Here is a 21,215-nt window from a genome sequence, read left to right as displayed (position 1 = left end):
GGCTGGAACGATGCAGCATTCAGATGTCAAGAGCTCCAATAAGTAAAGTTTAAGTCATCCTTTCTTTCTCTGGTAGACTTTAAATGCTGGGTTCGAGACTCGGAATAAAAAGGCTTTTTTTTTCAATTGGAAAATCCTTGGTGAAGAGCCATGGTTTAAGGCCCCATAACAAATTGAGCAGAATCAATTATTTACACAATATCCTGTTCTAATGAAACAGCATGGCAGCCAAGAGATTCTCGTGAACTTCAAATTGATGATCCTTCGCTGTCAACTCCCTGAACAGAAGACATCTTTCCTCATTTTAAAAACCCTCATATTTCTCCTTCACCATTCTCACCGCTTCATAACTATCGTTTCCCACTCCTGGACTCACCCTAGTGAATCTATGCTGTAAGCTGCCTGTGGCTTTTTCCGTTCTATAATGGGGCACCCAAAATTGCGCAGTGCTATTCAATATGGCCTAACCATTAGCTTGTACAGACTTATTAGCCTTTTCTTCTTGTATTCTATGCTCCAGTTTATAAAATCCAAAATGCTGTAGCTGGTTATGGCTTGATCTACATGCACATGCAAGAAATTTATCTATTTTAACCCCTAGGTGTCCCTGTTAATCCATGCCCTTCAGCAAATCTCCATTCAATGTATACGCCCAATCTTTGGTTTTCCTTCCTAAATGTATTCCATTACACTTCCCCACATGGCAATGCATCGACCACCTATTCCAGCAACCTGATGTGTTTTTGTAGTCCATTTCACTGTTTCCCAAACCCCGCCAGTCGCTCTCTCTCTCTCTCTCTTCCCCCCCAGTCGCTCCCTCTCTCTCTTCCAACAACATGCCCTCAAAAAAGCCTCGGCACCGCCGGGCACCCCCAGCTAGTTTAGTATACAAATCAGCCACTTGATTAAATTTGTCAAACGTGACTTGCCTTTAACAAATCTTCAATCATATCTATATTTTCAGACAAATGCAGACCTTTCATTCCTATTTCACTTCATTCTGTATCGTGTTGCCCGCATGGATTTCCTACTTCCTCTATTGTACTTTTACCCAATGCAATGCAGGTTTTGCAGTCCCCTAATTATGTGTCTGAACATATTCCATTGTCTTTCTGTACCTACCCATCTAATAGTGTATACCAATCCATCATTCTCAGTTCCTTTCACATCAGCTCCAAGTCTGCTTTCCTGAAGCTAAACGTTTTCGTTGTACTCCTTTCACAAATCTCAAGTTGAATTTTAAACTGTACCATGTTGTGGACACTCATACCTAGCTGTTCTGACTTTGGTGATATTAGCTATCCATTACATAACAGCAAGTCTAACATTACTGTCCCTTTATAATGCCTATGATTATTTGAGTCATATAGCAGTTTATAAATTATGCCCAGAAATAGTTTTACTTTTTGCCACTAATAATCTTTCCAATTAATCCCCAAAATTAAAACCTCCCATCCTAATTGTATTTGTGTCCTTACATGTGTCTCTGGCATGATACTAAAATGCCCAATCTACATCCTCTGCTTGACTTCATGGCTTATTACAGATTCCTATTGATAGTTTCTCCCCTCTTTTCTTCAAAGGTGAGCATGTTACGGAAGACTAAAATAGCAGCATCCTAAGATATTAAAAGGGAGGACACTCCTACACAAACGCAATGGAAGCAAATCCAACTTGTATATGGAGCCTGAATGAACAAGACAGATTTACACAGCGGCAGTAAAGAATAATACAATGCTTGCCAGAATAAATGAATGTAGAAGTACTTCATCACAATCAAATTAGGCTTTTAGCATCACTTCGCCATGAAACAAACTTAGCCTTAATATTGAAAGAGTTTTGTTTTAAATGGATTACCAGTAAACTCAGTTCCCCCAGTGTGATACCAACAGAGATGGGCAGAGAGGAGTCTGTAATCTGAAAAATAAAAATCTACCGTCATAAACCAAAATAAGTAATTAACAGTTTTACTTGTCTCCAATAATGGTAATGGATCTTAAAATTACACAAGGAAACAGATTTTCTATCCTTGTATACTATGTACTAACTCTGCATTGTAGCTGTGTACTCAACATCTGAAAGTGCCATTTATATAAAAATTGCTAAATAAGTGAAGTTAAACTATCAGGCAAATAAAAATCTACTTACAGCATCTTCATATCTCACATGAATGCTTGTTATTTTGACTTGCAGATTTTTAATAATCTGTGTTGCAAGCTTTTCCCCAAAAGTATCTTTTTTCTCTTCTTTTGGTTTATCTGAAACATGAATAAGTAAAAACAGCTGTCACCCTTATTTAGAAATTCTACTAAATATAAAAAGTGTGAACCATTAACTGATGGCATAATCCTGAGGCACAGCTTTGGAGATCAACATTTTGAACATCAAGGCGGCTGACAGATCACAAGCTGTCCTGCAGAGGTCCTTCCCCCACGCTGAAGGCAGATATCAGCCGTATAGCTGAAGAGGGAAGCAATTGCTCCTACAGCTCTGAACCTCCAATGACGGAATCACCACGGTCTGGGTCCATACTGTGGCGAGGAAGAAAAAGACAAGGCACTCCCACAGTTTGTGCTGCTCACCATGTCACTCGGAAGCATGTCCCAGTACCTGCTGTCTGTCAAGATGCGCAAACCTCCACTTGGCCACATGGAACATCTCGTGCTCATCTTGCTCGGGAAGCTGATATACTTACAACGGCAGAATGGAACTGCGTCAATCTTCTGCGGCACACTCAGTGATCCAATACTTCAGCCAAGTTTATGATTGGCCCGTCAGTCTGCCTCATTACTCGAACCTGGCGACGTAGCCCTGTCACCAGGGGCCTCGGATCTTTCCTACTTGGTTCCAGATAACCCTTCTTCCCATTGCTCTATGCTGGCAAGTTGCATAGTTTTAACTGGTTAAACTTGAGCACGATCCCAAAACATACTTGGATGTCCCTAAACCTTAGCACTTACTAACATTCCTTTAAGGGCTCTGGGCTCAAGTATGCATCACTATGGAAAGCTTGTCTGCGCTTAGCAGTAAATTTCTCAGTAGTTTGGTGATGATGTGAAGTAAATCTTTTTGTACTGAATGTGAATTATCCATTCATTTGACAACACAACGCAGCACTGATGTTAGACACCTGGATAACTAAACAATATGAACAGCATAATTCTTCTAATTCTACCTGTCTCAAGTACTTGGCTATGTACCACATGTGCTGGTATAGTGTCAGTTTATTTAACTGATTCATTGGCCAGTTAATCCACCTCAAAACATTAGAACAGATTCAATACAAGAAAAAAGTACCCCTTTAAGAGCTCTGCTCAGCAAAACTGTTCTCCCTTCCCCAGCTATAAGTAACAAACTTGTCCTTTGTTTTCAAGAGACAAACAGCACCTATTCGTGCAAACTGTATGTGAAACCGGGTTGTAACTACACTGAGGAAGAACTTCGATCACCTGTTTTAGTTTCCAGCAGCTACCATCTTCTCTTAATTCAAAGTTACTCATTACTAAATTCAATGTATCTGAATGTGGAAGAACTTGAGCAGTAAACTCTCAAAATAAATAAAACTTAAATCAAATTTACACTATTAAACAGACTTGCTGAAGACCTACTGTTTTATGTCCCCATGAAGTGGTGGGTCGAACAACCATACATGAAATTCTACAGCCCTACTACAGGGCAGCGCACCAACAGTTCAAAACAGAAGATCAAAACCGCAGGTTCAACTGATGCTGGTATTAGGCATTTGGAACTCAGTTCAAGTCCAAGTCCCAGATCAGAACAGCAAGGGATAAAAAGGCCATACTTTTCAATTTAGGACATCCCTGCTGCCTCACTCGCCAAGAGGCTGTAAAGCAAAAATTAACAGCGCCATGTTTTGCGAGAATTTAAGATATCCATCATCTGTAAAAACTGAAAACATCCCCTCAAGTTGTTAAAGCATTGCCCCCTACACTATTTGCTGAATGCCTAGTTGCCCTAGATGGGACACCTCATATTCCAGACCTTTAATTAAGATTCTTGCAGACCACTTCACCACATTTACTCATTCACCTGGGTTAGCACATCTTCTCTGTATGGGATGCAGAATGGTGCTTGTACACTCGGCTCCAAATGGCCAATAACTCAAGCTATGAGATGAAAAGGAAAGCAACTGAGTGTCAAAGGCCAAAATCTTGAGGTCAGCAGTATCAATCCTTCAGGTCAACTGCAGCAGGGGGATTACAAATCTGAACTCTGAATATTCAACAGACTTTGAACACCCCTTCAGGCAGAATAAGTTCCGAATTTGGAGAACTGCAATGAGCCAAAATGCTGTTTTCCGTGCACCAGTGAACCTCTTCAAAATCTGGTCAAATTAATTTTGCATCAGTAATTGGCTCTCAGAGATCCTTGAAGCATGCCAATGTTCTCTTGAATCTTGAAGGGATGCAGGCATGTAGACAGCGTGCCCTCATTCACTGCTTCCACAGTGCACACAACTCAAATTAGGTCAGCATTCACTGTGCATCTACTGGATGCAGTTCACCTCCCCAAGACCGTCCCATGGTGGGGGTGGCGAGGATGCGTATAATGTGGTAGCATAGAGCAAAGGAAGGTAGCAGCAGGCTCTAGGACGTCTTGAAAGTGAGTCGCTACAGGTTGGCGAGAATATTTGCTCCAATAGTTTCTTGGAGAGACAAATAGATGATTATCCGAGTCTGGGAAAGAAACGGATTCCGCCCAAGCCTGCCACATTGAGGACTTCGCAGATTCTTCACTGGTGCTAGGCAGTCCAGCACAACCTCAACTCGCTCTTTGTCAAGGTTCTTCGCTGAGGAGGGAGCTACATCAGTTGTTGCATCAGCAGATGCCGAGCATCGTAAACCAGTGAAAGCACTGAGTCATTGTCCTGACATCAGTGGTCCAAACATTAATGCCTGCAGCTAACACGTAACCAGATCAAATTATCCACATTGGCCCCAACCAGGCTTCCCTCCACCAGAGCAACGTGTACCATAGCCATGTGCACAAACTAAATCTGGCATGCTTGAATAAATCCATCTGCATCTGGAGTGTTCCTTCTGTATACAACTTTCCACCTGGATATGTGGGTGTGTTTTGACTTCTTTACAGGAAGAGCAGTAGCTTTCACTTGTACTAGGGATTTGCCACCAATTCAATGGCACCTCAAAAATTATTCTCCCTGGTCTTTAACATCCTCTGCCCCAAAATGTGAGGCTGCATTGCGTGAAATGGTAGGTGCTCAAAATAGCCCCACAGCTGGCCCTCCCCGCCATGGCAGATTGCTGAATTAGTGTAAAATGGTGAAAAAATACAACGTTAAATGGCAAATATTCTATTGGGCAAGGCAACAGGAATAAACCTGCTGCCTGCCTGAATGGAAGGCTTTTAAATTCAGCATAGCTGGGGGAAGAGATCCTTCGTGTAAGAGGAATGACTAAGATTTCTACCGATATATGTTGTAAACTTGACCAAACTTTCTCCTAGGCTTCTATTTTTGAAGCTATGAGCAACATCTTCCATTGTAGAGCACACAGAAAACACTCCAATGGAAAAAGTGCTCCACGTAATCGCTCTCTGCACGTTGACTAACTCCCATGACATGTTCTGCAAGTGTTAATTCAATTTAGCCACTGGACACAGTCTGTAGAATGCAATTATTTTTAAGCAGCATCAGATTGCAAATTTCAGATCCAGCTCACAACCAGAAGCAAAGTAGCAAATGCATTTTTTGAGATTAGCAAGTGTTTGAATCAATGCTTGGAATACAGCAATTTACATTAACAGCACGAGTGCGGAATAAGAAAGCCCACTGAACCCATGGAGAGGACTCCCTCTAACAGCCAATACACAATATACATGGTCATAAATCCCAACAAATGTAATCTCTGGATAACCAAAACAAACTTAAAACAAAAAAAAAATTCTGAAATTTCTGCTTAGCCAAAGTTAATACAGTAATACTCCAGGATAGCCATGCAACATTACAATCTACATTGTTCAAGCATTGTTCATGTCATTTCCACGGTGCAACTAGTAAATCGTAATATGCCAATTATTTGATCGTGCCCATACTGATCCTGATAACCTCCAATCATGCAATCCAGAGTTGATCAACACAGCGTTATTTGCTTTATATATCTAATCCTCCATGGGGAAAGGCTTTTCTTCCAAGCACATGTTCGTTCTCGTGTCCTCCCATTCTGCAATCCCAGTTATCAATGAAGTAGCTTGCTTATGTCCACACCGCTCGTATCTTTAAACATTTTAAAGGATTATACTTTCAACAGAGAATCTTTGGAGAAGGAACTGCGATTTTCTCACTGTAGTTTTGCAGGAGACAGATTTCAATAAAACCAAATTAGCCTCCACATCAATAGATTCCTGGTATATTTAAGGTTTTACAATTCTACTTTATTTTCTCCAAATGTCAACCTACTCCCTCGCTCCCCCCAACCCCCACCAGTTATATCAAAACTGCATTACGTCCCCAAATCAACTCAAATGTATTTTCCCCGCCAGCTGCCCAATTAATAAGCTTGACCTGCTCTATAAAAGCGGATCTGGCTCAGCCTTACATGGGCACCTGTAATTTAAATGAGTTATACTTTACTTGGAGCCACTCTCTTCATATGAAGGGGCCACCACTGCACGAACACAAATAATCGAAATTAACAGAACTTACAAGTCATGACTGAAAAGCAATAAACTAGATTATATTTTCTACACAACAATATTTCTTAAAAGAATGCAGGCCACCAGTGATTCTTAAAGCTTTGAAATAAGAGCAAAATAAATTAAGGATAAAATTGAAAGTGCATCATGAAACAAATAAATAAATAAATATTCATACATACCTTTGGTACGTGCTTTTGCAGATTTCTTAAAATACTTTTTAGACTTTTTATGTTTACGTCCTTAGCAATGCAAGCAAGCAAAACGTATAGAAAGAGGATAAAGAGACGTTAGTAAAAGCAGGAGACTTGCAGCATTGGAAAATAAATAGCTTGTGTTGGTTAGCAGAGTTTTATGTTTCCAGAAAAATTAGAAAGTGCAGGAAAAAAAATGATGGATCAGACATTCGTCATTTGATGTGACAAACATCCTTAACCCTTTGAGCAGAGCAGCACAAACCCGGCATTCAAATGAAGCAACAAGTCTGCAGCACTGCAGGTGATTTTGAACAGTTAAAATGCATTCTCTATACAATGGCTTCAAAAGCAAAACAGTATCAATTTTCACTTTTTGTCACACGCATAACCAGGGGAGAAGGGTCAACAGTGCGATAGCAAAATACTGCAGATGCTGGAAATCCAAAATAACAGAAAATGCTGGAAAAACTCAGCAGGCCCGGGAACATCTGTGGAGAGAGAAACAGAGTCAATGTTTCAGGTCGAAACCTGACATTTCAGGTCCTGACGAAGGGTTTCGACCTGAAACGTTGACTCTATTTCTCTCTCCACGGATGTTGCCTGGCCTGTTGAGCTTTTCCAGGGTAAACAGTATGATGGGTTTTATAACTCGAATACAGACTTAACAGGCTCCACTACAGAATCTGCAAGGCACCTTGAATTTAAATTCTCCGTTTTCCTTAGTTTACTTTAGCAGCATAAGCCTAGGAAATATATAAAATATTTCAGTTGAATTAACTCTTGTATATGACGTGACTGCCACTTATAGAATAGAATTATAGAATGTTTACAGTACAGGAGGCCATTCGGCCCGTCGAGCCCGTGCCGGCTCTCTGCAAGAGCACCTCAGCTAGTCCCGCTCCCCCGTCCTTTCCCCGCAGCCCTGCAAATTGTTTCCTTCAGGTACTTATCCAATTCCCTTTTGAAAGCCACGATTGAGTCGGCCTCCACCACCTTTTCAGGCAGTGCATTCCAGATCCTAACCACTCGCTGCGTAAAAAAGATTTTTGTCATGTCGCCTTTGGTTCTTCTGCCAATCACCTTAAATCTGTGTCCTCTGGTTCTCGACCCTTCCGCCAATGGGAACAGTTTCTCTCTCTCTACTCTGTCCAGACCCCTCATGATTTTGAACACCTCTATCAAATCTCCTCTCAACCTTCTCTGCTCTAAGGCGAACAACCCCAGCTTCTCCACGTAACTGAAGTCCCTCATCCCTGGAACCATTCTTGTAAACCTTTTCTGCACCCTCTCTAAGGCCTTCACATCCTTCCTAAAGTGCGGTGCCCAGAATTGGACACAATACTCCTGTTGGGGCTGAACCAGTGTTTCATAAAAGTTCATCATAACTTCCTTGCTTTTGCATTCTATGCCTCGATTTATAAAGCCCAGGATCCCGTATGCTTTTTTAGCCGCTTTCTCAACCTGCCCTGCCACCTTCAACGATTTGTGCACACATACCCCCAGGTCTCTCTGTTCATGCACCCCCTTTAGAATTGTACCCTTTAGTTTATATTGCCTCTCCACATTCTTCCTACCACAATGTATCACTTCGCATTTTTCTGCGTTAAATTTCATCTGCCACGTGTCTGCCCATTTCACCAGCCTGTCTATGTCTTCTTGAAGTCTATCACTATCCTCCTCACTGTTCACTATACTTCCAAGTGTTGTGTCATCTGCAAATTTTGAAATTGTGCCCTGTACTCCCATGTCCAAGTCATTAATATATATCAAGAAAAGCAGTGGTCCTAGAACTGACCCCTGGGGAACACCACTGTATACCTTCGTCCAGTCCGAAAAACAACCGCTCACCACTACTCTCCGTTTCCTGTCACTTAGCCAATTCCGTATCCATGCTGCCACTGTCCCTTTTATTCCATGGGCTTCAACATTGCTGGCAAGCCTATTATGTGGCACTTTATCAAATGCCTTTGGGAAGTCCTTGTACACCACATTGCCCTCATCAACCCTCTCTATTCCCTCACCAAAAAACTTGATCAAGTTAGTTAAACACGATTTGCCTTCAACAAACTTAACTCATCTTACTGAAATTCTTCCAATTATTTTCCTGACTACACTTTCCACAATGCTGTCACCCGATCCCACTGACGCGGCTATTGCTGTGCCTCCAGTCAGGCCGCCACATTTACAGTACAACACTATTACTGGCAGTCAGGCCTGTCATTCAAAGTTTGCCTTTTGAATGGCAAGTCAGGGTCCCATTTCTGGAGCTAGCCAGCCACACAGACAGAAGTTCAACAATCAGCTTAATGTGATAGCAGCTATCTTAAATTAGCACTCTTAAAATAATACAAAGTACTTTTGGACACAAAGCTTCAAATCCCATTTATATTGACATAGCATAACTAAGAAGCATAGAGTTTGTTTGACTTCACTGCTGTGCAAATCTAACTCAGTAAATAATGGAGCAAAGACAAAAAGGTATAAAATAAACTTGCCCTCTAGACACTAAAGAACTGTTCTACATATTCAGTAAGTGGTTTCCCTGGCCATATTCAGGCAGACTTCAGAAAAACTGGAATCTATTACATCTATTTTATGTCAGAATGATGAAATGAGAATCACATGAAAAGATTCTATGTTAAATTGGTTTGGTCAGTTTATAATTCAGCAACTTATCAATATTCATGAAGGTTTAATTTGAGAATCTCATTGTACAAAACTGAAATGATCCATGGCTTTTACTGCTTTTTCCACCAGCAAACATTCTAACTACACAGCACACCAACATTTTTAGATTTCACTTTTAAAGTAAAAAAAAACTCAATTTTCTACTAAGTGAAGGTTAAAAAAAAATCTTTGCTCATATTTTAATTGGACAATTACATACACCACTTCCAAATTAAGTTAAAAATTTCTAGTCTCAAAAATGTTTATTCAGTATTTTTATCTAAATTCCATAGTCAATCTCTTTGGCGGGTGAATTTTGCTGTACTTTCTTAGAACCAGTCATAATATACTGTGCACATTTCAAAAATTGATAGTAGATTTTTAAATCTCACAATTGTGTAATTTGGATTCAGAGCATTATTCCAATGCTCTCCTGGCCAGCCTCTCATCTTCCACCTTCTGTAAACTTCAGCTCATTCAAAGTTCTGTGGCCCGCAACCTAACTCGCACCAAGTCCGGTTCACCCATCACCCCTGTGCTCACTGACCGACACGGGCTCCAGGTCCAGCAGCACTTCAATTTAAAATTCTCCTCCTGGTGTTCAAATCCCTCCATGGCCTCATTCCTCCACATCTCTAACCTCCTCCCGCCCTACAATCCTCAGGCATAGCTGCGATCCACCAACTCTGCCCTCTTGTGCATCCTTGATTTCCATCACCTCTCCATTGGTGGCCGTGCCTTCAGCTGTCTCGGCGCAAAGCTCTGGAATTCCCTCCCTAAACCTCTCCGCCTCTCTCTCCTCCTTTAAGATGCGCCTTAAAACCAATCTCACCTATCCTAATATCTCCTTATGTGGGTCAGTGTCAAGTTTTGTCCAATTACGCTCCTGTGAAGCACCTTAAGTGTGTTTTATTACATTAAAGACGGTATATAAAAGCCAATTGTTGTAGTAGAGTGCATTAAGAAACATAATGGTGCATCTATAATGGTAAAATTCCCATTGAAACAACCTATCAATCTGCTCGTAAAAATGCATGCAATTGTGATGACACTTTTCCTATGAGGTGTTCCTGTAACATCAGTAGGTAACATTCTAATGTGATTGCATTAATCTGATCATCTACCTGGAACACTCCCTGTATAACACCAGAAATCGTTCAGTCCACAGTATGCAGTTACAGGACTCCCACCACTGGTGACACCTATCTCCCAGCTCCACCACTCAACAGATGTGGTGAAGCATGGCATGGCAGCAGCAATGTAAATAGAAGTAAAAATGTTGGAAACGCTATTTTGGACTGAGGGAAGAGATAAAAAAACCACAGAAACTTCGTTTGTCAGTTGGAAAAGTCAAGCCAGTTTCCTTATAGTAATAAAGTAGTTGAGCGTAATGGAGAAATTGGAATGCCACACAAATGGCAGCATGAGTCTTGGCCTAATGCAGAGTTACTGTTAAATGTATCATTCTCATGATGTCCTTCCAGTCGATGAAGTTGATTTGTGAGAGTATCATGAAGTGGTCAAATTTTGTCAGCAATAGTCAGGGCCCATGTTTTCAGTAACGTAACATAAGAATTAGGAGCAGGAGTTGGCCATACGTCCCCTCGAGCCTGCTCCGCCATTCAACATGATCACGGCTGATCATCGACCTCAACTCCACTTTCCCGCCCGATCTCCATATCCCTCGATTCCCCTAGAGTCCAAAATTCTATGTAGCTCAGCCTTGAGTATACTCCAAGACTCAGCATTCACAGCCATCTGGGGCAGAGAATTCCAAAGATTCACAACCCTCAGTGAAGAAATTCCTCCTCATCTCGGTCTTAAATGGCCGACCCCTTATCCTGAGACTGTGCCCCCTAGTTCTAGACTCTCCAGCCAGGGGGAAACATCCTCTCAGCATCTACCCTGTCAATCCCCCTCAGAATCTTGTATGTTTCAATGAGATCACCTCTCATTCTTCTAAACTCCAGAGAGTATAGGCCCATTGTACTCAATCTCTCCTCATAGGACAGCCCGCTCATCCCAGGGATCAATCTAGTGAACCTTCGTTGCACCGCCCCTGAGGCAAGTCTATCCTTCCTTAGATAAGGAGACCAAACTGTGCACCGTACTCCAGGTGTGGTCTCACCAAGGCCCTGTACAATTGTAGCAAGACTTCCTTACTCTTATACTCCAACCCTCTTGCAATAAAGGCCAACATGCCATTTGCCTTTCTTATTACTTGCTGTACCTGCATGCTAGCTTTCTGTGGTTCTTGCACGAGGACACCCAAATCTCTCTGAACACCAACATTTGAAAGTTTCTCACCGTTTAAAAAATATTCTGTTTTTCTATTCTTCCTACCAAAGTGAATAACCTCACATTTCCCTACATTATACTCCATCTACCACCTTACTGCCCACTCACTTAGTCTATCTATATCCCTTTGCAGACTGTGTTCTCCTCACAGCTTACTGTCCCACCTAGCTTTGTATCAGCAGCAAACTTGGATACATGACACTCGGTCCCTTCATCTAGGTCATTAATATAGATCGTAAATAGCTGAGGCCCCAACACTGATCCTTGTGGCACCCCACTAGTTACAGCCTGAAAAAGATAAGTTTATCCCTAATCTCTGTTTTCTGTCCGTTAACCAATCCTCTATCCATGCTACTATATTACCCCTAACAGTTTGGGTGGGTGAGTGTTCTATCAGTCACTGGTGCTTCTCCTGCACTGTGGCTCACTCCCACCCCGTCACCAGCTCTGTAAACCTGTACCACTCCCTACCGTTGTGATATCGCAAACTTTGCACTCTTGGGTCATCTTCATCCATTCCCACTCATGCTGTGGCAAGCATTGCAGTTCTGGAAATCATGCAGCATGGGTAGATAATGAAAAGGTTATGTATGTTTGTTCTTCAAAAGGGAGCCACAGTAACATTTGCAGATCTTGCAGCCAGATGCCAGTACTGACCAGACTCGAGGAAGGATTGATGAGAAGATTTACCTGACGCAGTAAAGGTTTCAACCAAACGCCACTTATTTTTCTGCTAAGAAAATATACCTTTATCTGATTTAATGACATCTGACGTATAAATCAAAGAAACAATCAAAGAAAAATCTGAAAGAAAGACAACTTCACTAAGTGCTCAGCGGCTTCTTCTGCAAGGTCGAGGTAGAAATCATCGACTAGCAGGTCACTCAGGTCCCAGGTCCTGACAGAACAATGTCAAATGCACCAAGGTCCAGGAGAAATTATAGATGAATGCCAGTATGGGTATTTTTTCTGGACAAACAGAAAATCATGAGGATTATACCTTAAGAGTTGCAAGTAAAACTGTTCCTGGTTAGTCGGGCAACCTTAGTCAATGGGATAAGCCATGATCTCATTAAATGGCAGAACAGGCTCGAGGGGCCGAATGGCCTACTCCTATCTTCTACGTTTCTATGATAAAAGACTGTAAAAACAATTTGTAGTCTTGTGATAGTTAAAAAGCCAAGGAAGAAAGTACTTTGCAGTATTTATCCTGAATTTAGAGTAGCAATGGTTATTTAAAATTAAATTATGAACCATTTGCTTACGAACATTTTGTGACTATTTCTACTGATATTAAGCGGAACGACATCATGAGAGTCATGCATTTAACAACAATCTTGTTCAATTTGAATTCATTCATTCAATGAGGCATTAATACCATCTGGTACAAACAACTGCAATAATCTTAGATTACAGGGTGCGAGCAACAAAATAAAGGCTGGAAGATACGGAATAAATAAATAAATATTCAGGGAATTTATATTAACTAAATCATGCTTTTTAAATATTTCTGTACTTCAATGGCTGTGAAGCACTTTGGGACATCCTGAAGATGTGCAAGGCGTTACATAAACGCAAGTTATTTCTCTTACTTTTCTTCCTTGAGCCATATGAGGGTTCTTAGTTTAAGGGTAGCACACTGTCCAACAAAAACATGCATTTATATAGTGCCTTTGACGTAGTGGATATCCCAAAGTGCTCATGGAGCCCGAATGGCTAGCAAGCAGTAGAAGAGTAAGAGGTGACCTAATGCATGGTGAAGAAGTAGAATTTGAGAGGGCTTTTGGCGGTAGAGAGAGAGGTCATAAGACAGAGGGGTTTATGGAGAGAATTTCAGAGTCTGGAGTCAAGGCAGCTGAATCCTCTGCTACAATTAATGGGACAGAGAAAGGACAAGCAATGAGTTGGGGGACTGGGAGCCAATGGAAGTCATCAAAAACAAGAGTGATGGGCAAAGGAGACTTTCTGCACAATTGGGTGAAAGTGGCAGAGTATAGGACAAGTTAAAGTTTGTATAAGGCGGAATATGTGTAGGAGAGCATTAGGGAAGTTGAGCATGGAAGGCAATCACATTATGGTGGGTGGGTGGAAACCAGACTGTAATATGGTTTGATGGCAGAGATGTGCATGGAACTGAGTAGCAATGATACAGTTGAGAAAGGAAAATAGCACACCCTCAATTCCTATAGTGCTAACAATGAGATCTGTTATTTGTCACACAATAAGCAGAGCTCACTGTAACTCCCACCTATTTTTAAATACAAGTGGGCAATAGTCACTGTATTCTGCAGGACCAAATGGTCAAACTCAGATCTAAGAATTTTACATCAAATTTTTTGATTCACGATTTTCAGGTGCTTTCATTCTCCAGCACTTCGATCTTTCAACAGACATGCATTAAGTTACTGTAATTTGAAAAATGTGAGTTGGCAGCTATCAAGACATTTCATAGATATAATCTTTAACTATTCTCTTAGTTCCAATTTGGACTGTTATTAAAAAGAAACAAATTATAATGAGCTCCCATAACAAAGGATGATATCTATGGACTTGCTGACATTGTTTAGTCTTCCCTTCTTAATGCATTCAACTGCTAGTTAGAGCATATTATCTTTACAGATTTGTTTATGTAATTACATAAGGGACACCATGAATGGCAAGAGCAAAATACTGCAGATGCCGGAAATCTGAAATACAAACAGAAAATGCTGGAAATACTCAGCAGGTCAGGCAGCATCTGTGGGGAGAGAAACGAAAGGTCATCGACCTGAACCGTTAATTCGGTTTCTCTCCACACATGCTGCCAGACCTGCTGAGAATTTTCAGCAGTTTCTGTTTTTATTCCATGAATGGCAAGTGCTGTCCTCCGCTCATGATCCTTGCCATAAAGTAAAGCAGACTTCAACTTAAATTCAATTAATGCCCCAAGCAGAACACACTTTTGGAGCATCTGAAAACATGAACAACATTCTAGGACCTCTTATGTAACATTTAGGATTATGGGGTAATTCACTACAACATACCTCAATAATAAAACACTTTAGTCCATGAACTGAATGCTAATCTACACAAAATAATAACCATCGTCCCCAGGAGAATTTGCGAAATTGCTCATCTCCAGTGAAGTCATTGAAATACATGTTAAATTTGCATCCCATGTTTGACTGACAAGCATCGCTGTAACATAGGAGGAACAAAATATTCTTTTTTAAAAAAACATCACCAGCAAAAAAACAGCGAGTCCGCATCGACACAAACCAGCAACACGATACTCCCATTCAGTGTTTTGTTATCACTTCAGTGCCCAATATAAAATCAAATTCCCATGTCCACGGCATTTTCTACCTGTATTCCCACCTTTAAGTATACATCTGCAACCCTAAATCCTTCGTTTCTTCCACTCTTAGATTCTTAGCATTTAGGTATACCTCCTCTCACTGTTCTTCGTGCTCCTCCTTCTTCACATTTCTCTACATTGAACTGCATCTGCCATCAATCTACCCACTCCACCAACCTATGCATATGCTCCTGCAATTGTCAGTTTGTCATGCCCTGTAATTTGATTTCAGCAAATTTCAATTTCATGCTTCTTGTTCTGTGCCCAAATCATTTACAGAAGTGAAAAGCAAGAAGTCCCAGCACAGATCTCTGGTTCACATCACGACTGAAGCCCACCATTTACTCCGAGCCATTTCACAACCCATGTGACAACATTCCCTTTAATACCACGTGCCTTCAAATGAACCTTGAGCCTGTTTCATTCACTGAGATCATGGCTGATCTGTATCTGAACTCCATCCACCCACCCACCTTGGCTCTACGTCCCGAAATACCCTTGGCTCTCAAAAATATAGCGCTCAGATTTTAAATGTTTTAATTGAGCTAGCATTTACTGCTTTTCGTGGGAGAGTTTTGCACACTTCTGCCACACTTGGTGTGAAGAAGTATTTCTGAGCTTCTCTCCTGAATGGCCTGGCTCTGATCCCTTGCCAGAGACTTAACACCAGCTCACGGAGTGCAGCTTGGAACAGAGTGTAAACGTGCGAGTTTGGTGAGTAAGGGGGTGAATCTTGAGGATTAATCTTTTTTTTAAATATAATCTAGTCTTGTGTGCTTGCAATTAGCATTTCACTTAAATTTACTGTTTTTAAGTTTAGTTTCTTCCAAGTTTGGGCAGGGCAAAGCAAGCTCTGTGCTGGACAGTGGGTGGGGCTAGTTAATTAATTAACTGGTCTGGCTCTGCAACTGCCTGAGAGGTGACTCATAAATCTCAGTAGTATAAATAAGGGAGGCTCGAGTGCAGTTTCTCATGGAATGCAGCTTGGAGTGTAAACGTGCAAGTTTGGTGAGTAAGGGAGTTTGCTGAGTAAGGGAGTTTGCTGAGGAGGGGAGTGAGGTGCGCCTTGCTTCTTTTTCTATCTTTGTCAGCCTCCAGGAGAGCAGGAGTTAAAAATCTGCACGAGGGGACAGAAAACCAGCGGGAGTTCGGCTCTGTAAAACTCCCCAACCGCATTTGGAGAAAAATAAAAGGTGACATTACAGGGAAAAGGCAGAGGCAGCGGATCTGAGCGACAGCTGGGGCGGAGCAAATAAACAGCGCGGCAGAGGAAGGTCCGAGAGCAGAGGCAGCGGACACGACAAAAAAAAACCAAGGACTGACGTCACAGGAAAGCAGGGAAGTGCTTGGTTGGTCAGTATTTCTCTCTTTTCTTGGGCATTGGTTTAAATTAGAGCAAGATTAAAAACTAAACGTTCAAAACTTATACATTTAATTAATTAAATACATTAGAAATGTGTTACTGCTGCAGCATGTGGAAGCTGGTGGACACTATCGAGGTCCACAGCGACCACATTTGCAGTAAGTGTTGGTTGCTCGAGGAACTTCGGCTCCATGTTGATGAGCTGCAGTCCGAGCTTCAAACACTGCAACACCTCAGGGAGGGGGAGAGTTACCTGGACGCTGTGTTCCAGGATGCAGTCACACCCCTTAGATTAATTCATTCAAATTTGGTCCGTGGTCAGGGACAGGTGGGCGTGACTACAAGCGAGGCAGGTATGGGGAACCAGGGGTAGTGGTGGAGGAGCCTCAGCCCTTGCTCATGTCCAACAGTTACGAGGTTCTTACTCTCTGTGTGGGCGAGAGCAGGGACTGCAGTGAGGATGAACAAACTGACCCCAGCACCGTGGTACAGGGAGCCATTCAAGTGGAGGGAGCAAAAAGAAATGTGGTATGGTAGGGGACAATATAGTTAGGGGGCTAGATACTGTTCTCTGCAGCAGAGAGCGTGAGTCGCGAAGGCTGTGTTGCCTACCCGGTGCCACGGTAAAGGACATCTCCTCTGGGCTGGAGAGGAACTTAAGAGTGGGAGGGGAAAGATCTAGTTGTCGTGGTCTATGTAGGTACCAACGACATAGGTAGGACATAGAAAGAGGTTCTGGTGAGGGAGTATGAACAGCTAGGGGCTAAATTAAAAAGCAGAACCACAAAGGTAATAATCTCTGGATTACTACCTGAGCCACATGCAAATTGGCATCAGATCAGAGAGATGAACAAGTGGCTGAAAGATTGGTGTGGGAGAAATGGGTTTCGATTCCTGGCACCAGTTCTGGGATAAGAGGGCGCTGTTCCGCCGTGACGGGCTTCATTTGAACCAGGTTGGGACCAGTGTCCTGGCGAATCGAATATCTAGGGCTAAATAGTGGGGGAGGGATATGCTGAGCGGAAATTTAAAAAGTCAAAGAAAAATGAGAAGGGAAAAGTGCAGGGTAGCAGTAGGGGTAATGATAACCAGAGTGTGACAGGAAGGGACAGAACGTATACACCTAAGAGTGCATCAGAAAGAAGGGTCAGAGTAAGGAAAAATGGTAAAAAAGACAAAATTAAAAGCTCTATATCTGTACGCACGCAGCATTCGTAACAAGATAGACGAGTTGACAGCACAAATAGAAATAAATGGGTATGATCTGATAGCCATTAGAGATGTGGTTGCAAGGTGACCAAGGCTGGGAACTGAATATTATGGGGTATTTGCCATTTAAGGATAGGCAGAAAGGAAAAGGAGGTGGTGTAGCTCTGTTAATAAGGGATGATATCAGTGTAGTAATGAGAAATTATATTGGCCTGGAAGATCAAGATGTAGAATCAGTTTGGGTGGAGATAAGAAATAGTAAGGGTAAAAAGTCACTAGTGGGAGTGGTCTACAGGCCCCCAAACAGTAGCCACATGGTTGGACAGAGAATAAATCAAGAAATAATAGAGGCTTGTAAGAAAGGTACGGCTATAATCATGGGAGACTTTAATCTTCATATTGATTGGACAAAGCAAATTGGCAAAGGTTGACTTGAAGAGGAGTTCTTAAGAGTGTATACGGGATGGTTTCTTGTAACAATATGTTGTGGAACCAACCAGGGAGAAGACTATTTTAGATCTGGTAATGTGCAACGAGGTTGGATTAAATAATGATCTCGAAGTGAAGGATCCGCTTGGGAAGAGTGATCATAGCATGGTAGAATTTCAAATTCAGTTTGAGGATGAGAAAGCTAGGTCTCAAACTATTGTCCTGAACTTAAACAAAGGTAATTACAAAGGTATGAAGGCAGACTTGGTTAAAGTGGACTGGGAAAATATATTACAGGGTAAGACTGTAGAAAAGCAGTGGCAAACATTTAAGGAGATATTTCATAACTCTCAGCAAAGATATATTCCAGTGAGAAAGAAAGACTCTAAGAGAAGGATGAACCATCCATGGCTAACGAAGGAAGTAAAGGGTGGTATCAAATTGAAAACAAAAGCATACAATGTTGCAAAGAATGGTGAAACACCAGAGGATTGGGAAATTTTTAAAAAGCAGCAAAGGACAACTAAAAAAAGGAGAGAAGATAGCTTGAGAGAGTAAGCTAGCAAGAAATATAAAAACAGACAGCAAGAGCTTCTACAGGTATATAAAAAGGAAGAGAGTAGCTAAAGTAAACGAGAATGAGTCTGGGGAATTAATAATGGGAAACAGGGAAATGGCGGAGACCTTGAACAAATATTTTGTATCAGTCTTCACAGTCGAAGACACTAAAAGCATCCGAAATAATGGATAATCAAGGGGCTACTGAGGTTGGGGGGGAACTTAAAACAATCACTATCACGAGAAAGTACTAGGCAAACTAATGGGACTAAAGGTGGACAAGTCCCCTGGACCCGATGGCATGCATCCTAGAGTTTTAAAAGAGGTGGCTGCAGAGATAGTGGATTTTGGAGAGGTCCCAACAGACTGGAAAACAGCAAATGTAACGCCCATATTTAAGAAAGGAGGGAGATAGAAAGCAGGCAACTGTCGACCAGTTAGCCTAACATCTATCATTGGGAAAATGCTGGAGTCCATCATTAAGGAAGTGATAGCAAGACGTTTAGAAAATCCTAATATAGTCAAGCAGAGTCAGCATGGTTTTATGAAAGGGAAATCATGTTTGGCAAATTTGCTGGAGTTCTTTGAGGATGTAACGAGCAGGGCGGATAAAGGGTAGATGTCGTGTATTTGGATTTCCAGAAGGCATTCGATAAGGTGCCACATAAAAGGTTACTACACAAGATAAGAGCTCACGAGGTTGGGGGTAATATATTAGCATGGATGGATAGAGGATTGGCTAACTAACAGAAAACAGAGAGTCGGGATAAATGAGTCATTTTCAGGTTGGCAAACTGTAACTAGTGGGGTGCCACAGGGATCAGTGCTGGGGCCTCAACTATTTACAATCTATATTAATGACTTGGATGAAGGGACCGAGTGTAATGTAGCCAAATTTGCTGACGATACAAAGATAGGTGGGAAAGCAAATTGTGTGGAGAACGCAAAGAATCTCCAAAGGGATATAGATCGGCCAAGTGAGTGGGCAAAAATCTGGCAGATGGAGTTTAATGTGGGAAAATGCGAGGTTATCCACTTTGGTAGGAAAAATAAAAAAGCAAATAATTTAAATGGGGAGAGATTACAAAATGCTGAGGTACAGGGGGATCTGGGGGTCCTTGTACATGAATCACAAAAATTTAGCATGCAGGTACAGCAAGTACAGTAAACTCTTTATATCTGGCACCAGCGGGACCGGGATGGTGCCAGTTGATTAAAAATTCCGGATAATGGAGAAGTATACTTACCGAGGCAATTTATATATCAGCCGACCTCAGACCAGAAGGGGGGACATGGAGTGACAATGGCCACGGTTCTAGAGCCCCGTTACACAGCCACAGGTGCAGGAGTGTACAGTTTTGGTCTCCTTACGCAAGGAAGGATAGACTTGCCATAGAGGGAGTGCAACGAAGGTTCACCAGACTGGTTCCTGGGATTGGGGGATTGTCCTATGAAGACAGATTGAGTAGACGAGGCCTATATTCTTGAGTTTAAAAGAATGAGGTGATCTCATTGAAAACTTACAAAGTTCTTACAGGGCTTGACAGGGTAGATGCAGGGAGGATGTTTCCCCTGGCTGGGGAGTCTAGAACCAGGGGTCACAGTCTCAGAATAAAGGGTCACAGTCTCAGAATAAAGGGTCGGCCATTTAGGACTGAGATGAGGAGAAATTTCTTCCGTCAGAGGATGGCGAATCTTTGGAAAACTCTATCCCAGAGGGCTGTGGAGGCTCAATCGTTTTGTATACAAGACAAAGATCGATAGATTTTTGAATATTAAGGGAATCAAGGGATATGGGGATAGTTCAGGAAAGTGGAGATGAGGTAGAAGATCAGCCATGATCTTATTGAATGGTGGAGCAGGCTCGAAGGGCCAAATGGCCTACTCCTGCTCCTATTTCTTATGTTCTTATGTAACCCCGGTTACACGGTCACAGGTGCAAGATCCCCGGTTGCACGGCCACAAGTCTAGGAGCCCCTGTTACACAGCCACAGGTGCAGGAACCCCGGTTACACGGCCACTTGTGCAGGAGCCTTGGTTACACAGCCACAGGTACAGGTGCCCTGGTTACACGGCCACAGATCCAGGAGCCCCTGTTACACGGCCACAGATCCAGGAGCCTTGGTTACACAGCCACAGGTACAGGTGCCCTGGTTACATGGCCACAGATCCAGGAGTCCCTGTTACACGGCCACAAGTACAGGGGACCCGGTTACACAACTAGAGGTGCAAGAGCCATGGTTACACGGCAAAAGGTACGAGAACCCCGGTTACACAGCCACAAATATACAGTAAAACTTATCGTTGGGTTCCTCTTTGGCTGGACGGCCAGCTGATACTGTGCAGGAAAGATTGCAGTGCCCACAGCGACGGCGGGAACAAGTGCTAAGTCATTCCCCACCATTTTTGAGACACTACTGCCCCGTTCCTTCTGGGGCAGAAGCCTCAAAACCTACTCCTGAATTTTGCCGGTTATTAAAGA

At 42.2% G+C, this 21,215-nt stretch overlaps 1 protein-coding gene across 3 annotated transcripts in view; it reads right to left on the bottom strand.

The window, feature by feature from the left end:
* vps13c (vacuolar protein sorting 13 homolog C) overlaps positions 1-21,215 on the bottom strand; it is a 339,126-nt gene that overhangs the window by 267,220 nt on the left and 50,691 nt on the right. For 2 of the 3 annotated variants that reach the window (XM_085972079.1, XM_085972081.1), the window contains exons 7-9: positions 6,858-6,917; positions 2,149-2,258; positions 1,858-1,917 (exon numbers count right to left, since the gene is read on the bottom strand). In XM_085972079.1, coding sequence (XP_085828205.1) covers positions 1,858-1,917; positions 2,149-2,258; positions 6,858-6,917 — 230 coding nt within the window. The remainder of the gene's footprint in view (positions 1-1,857; positions 1,918-2,148; positions 2,259-6,857; positions 6,918-21,215) is intronic. The other variant, XM_085972080.1, reaches the window with a different exon arrangement.

The sequence above is a fragment of the Somniosus microcephalus genome, chromosome 32 (assembly GCF_052327205.1).
Source record: "Somniosus microcephalus isolate GS21.2 chromosome 32, FLI_Smic_1.0, whole genome shotgun sequence".
Classification (NCBI taxonomy): domain Eukaryota; kingdom Metazoa; phylum Chordata; class Chondrichthyes; order Squaliformes; family Somniosidae; genus Somniosus; species Somniosus microcephalus.
Note: the sequence above shows the minus strand (reverse complement) of the source record. Positions and strands in the feature narration are given on the sequence as shown.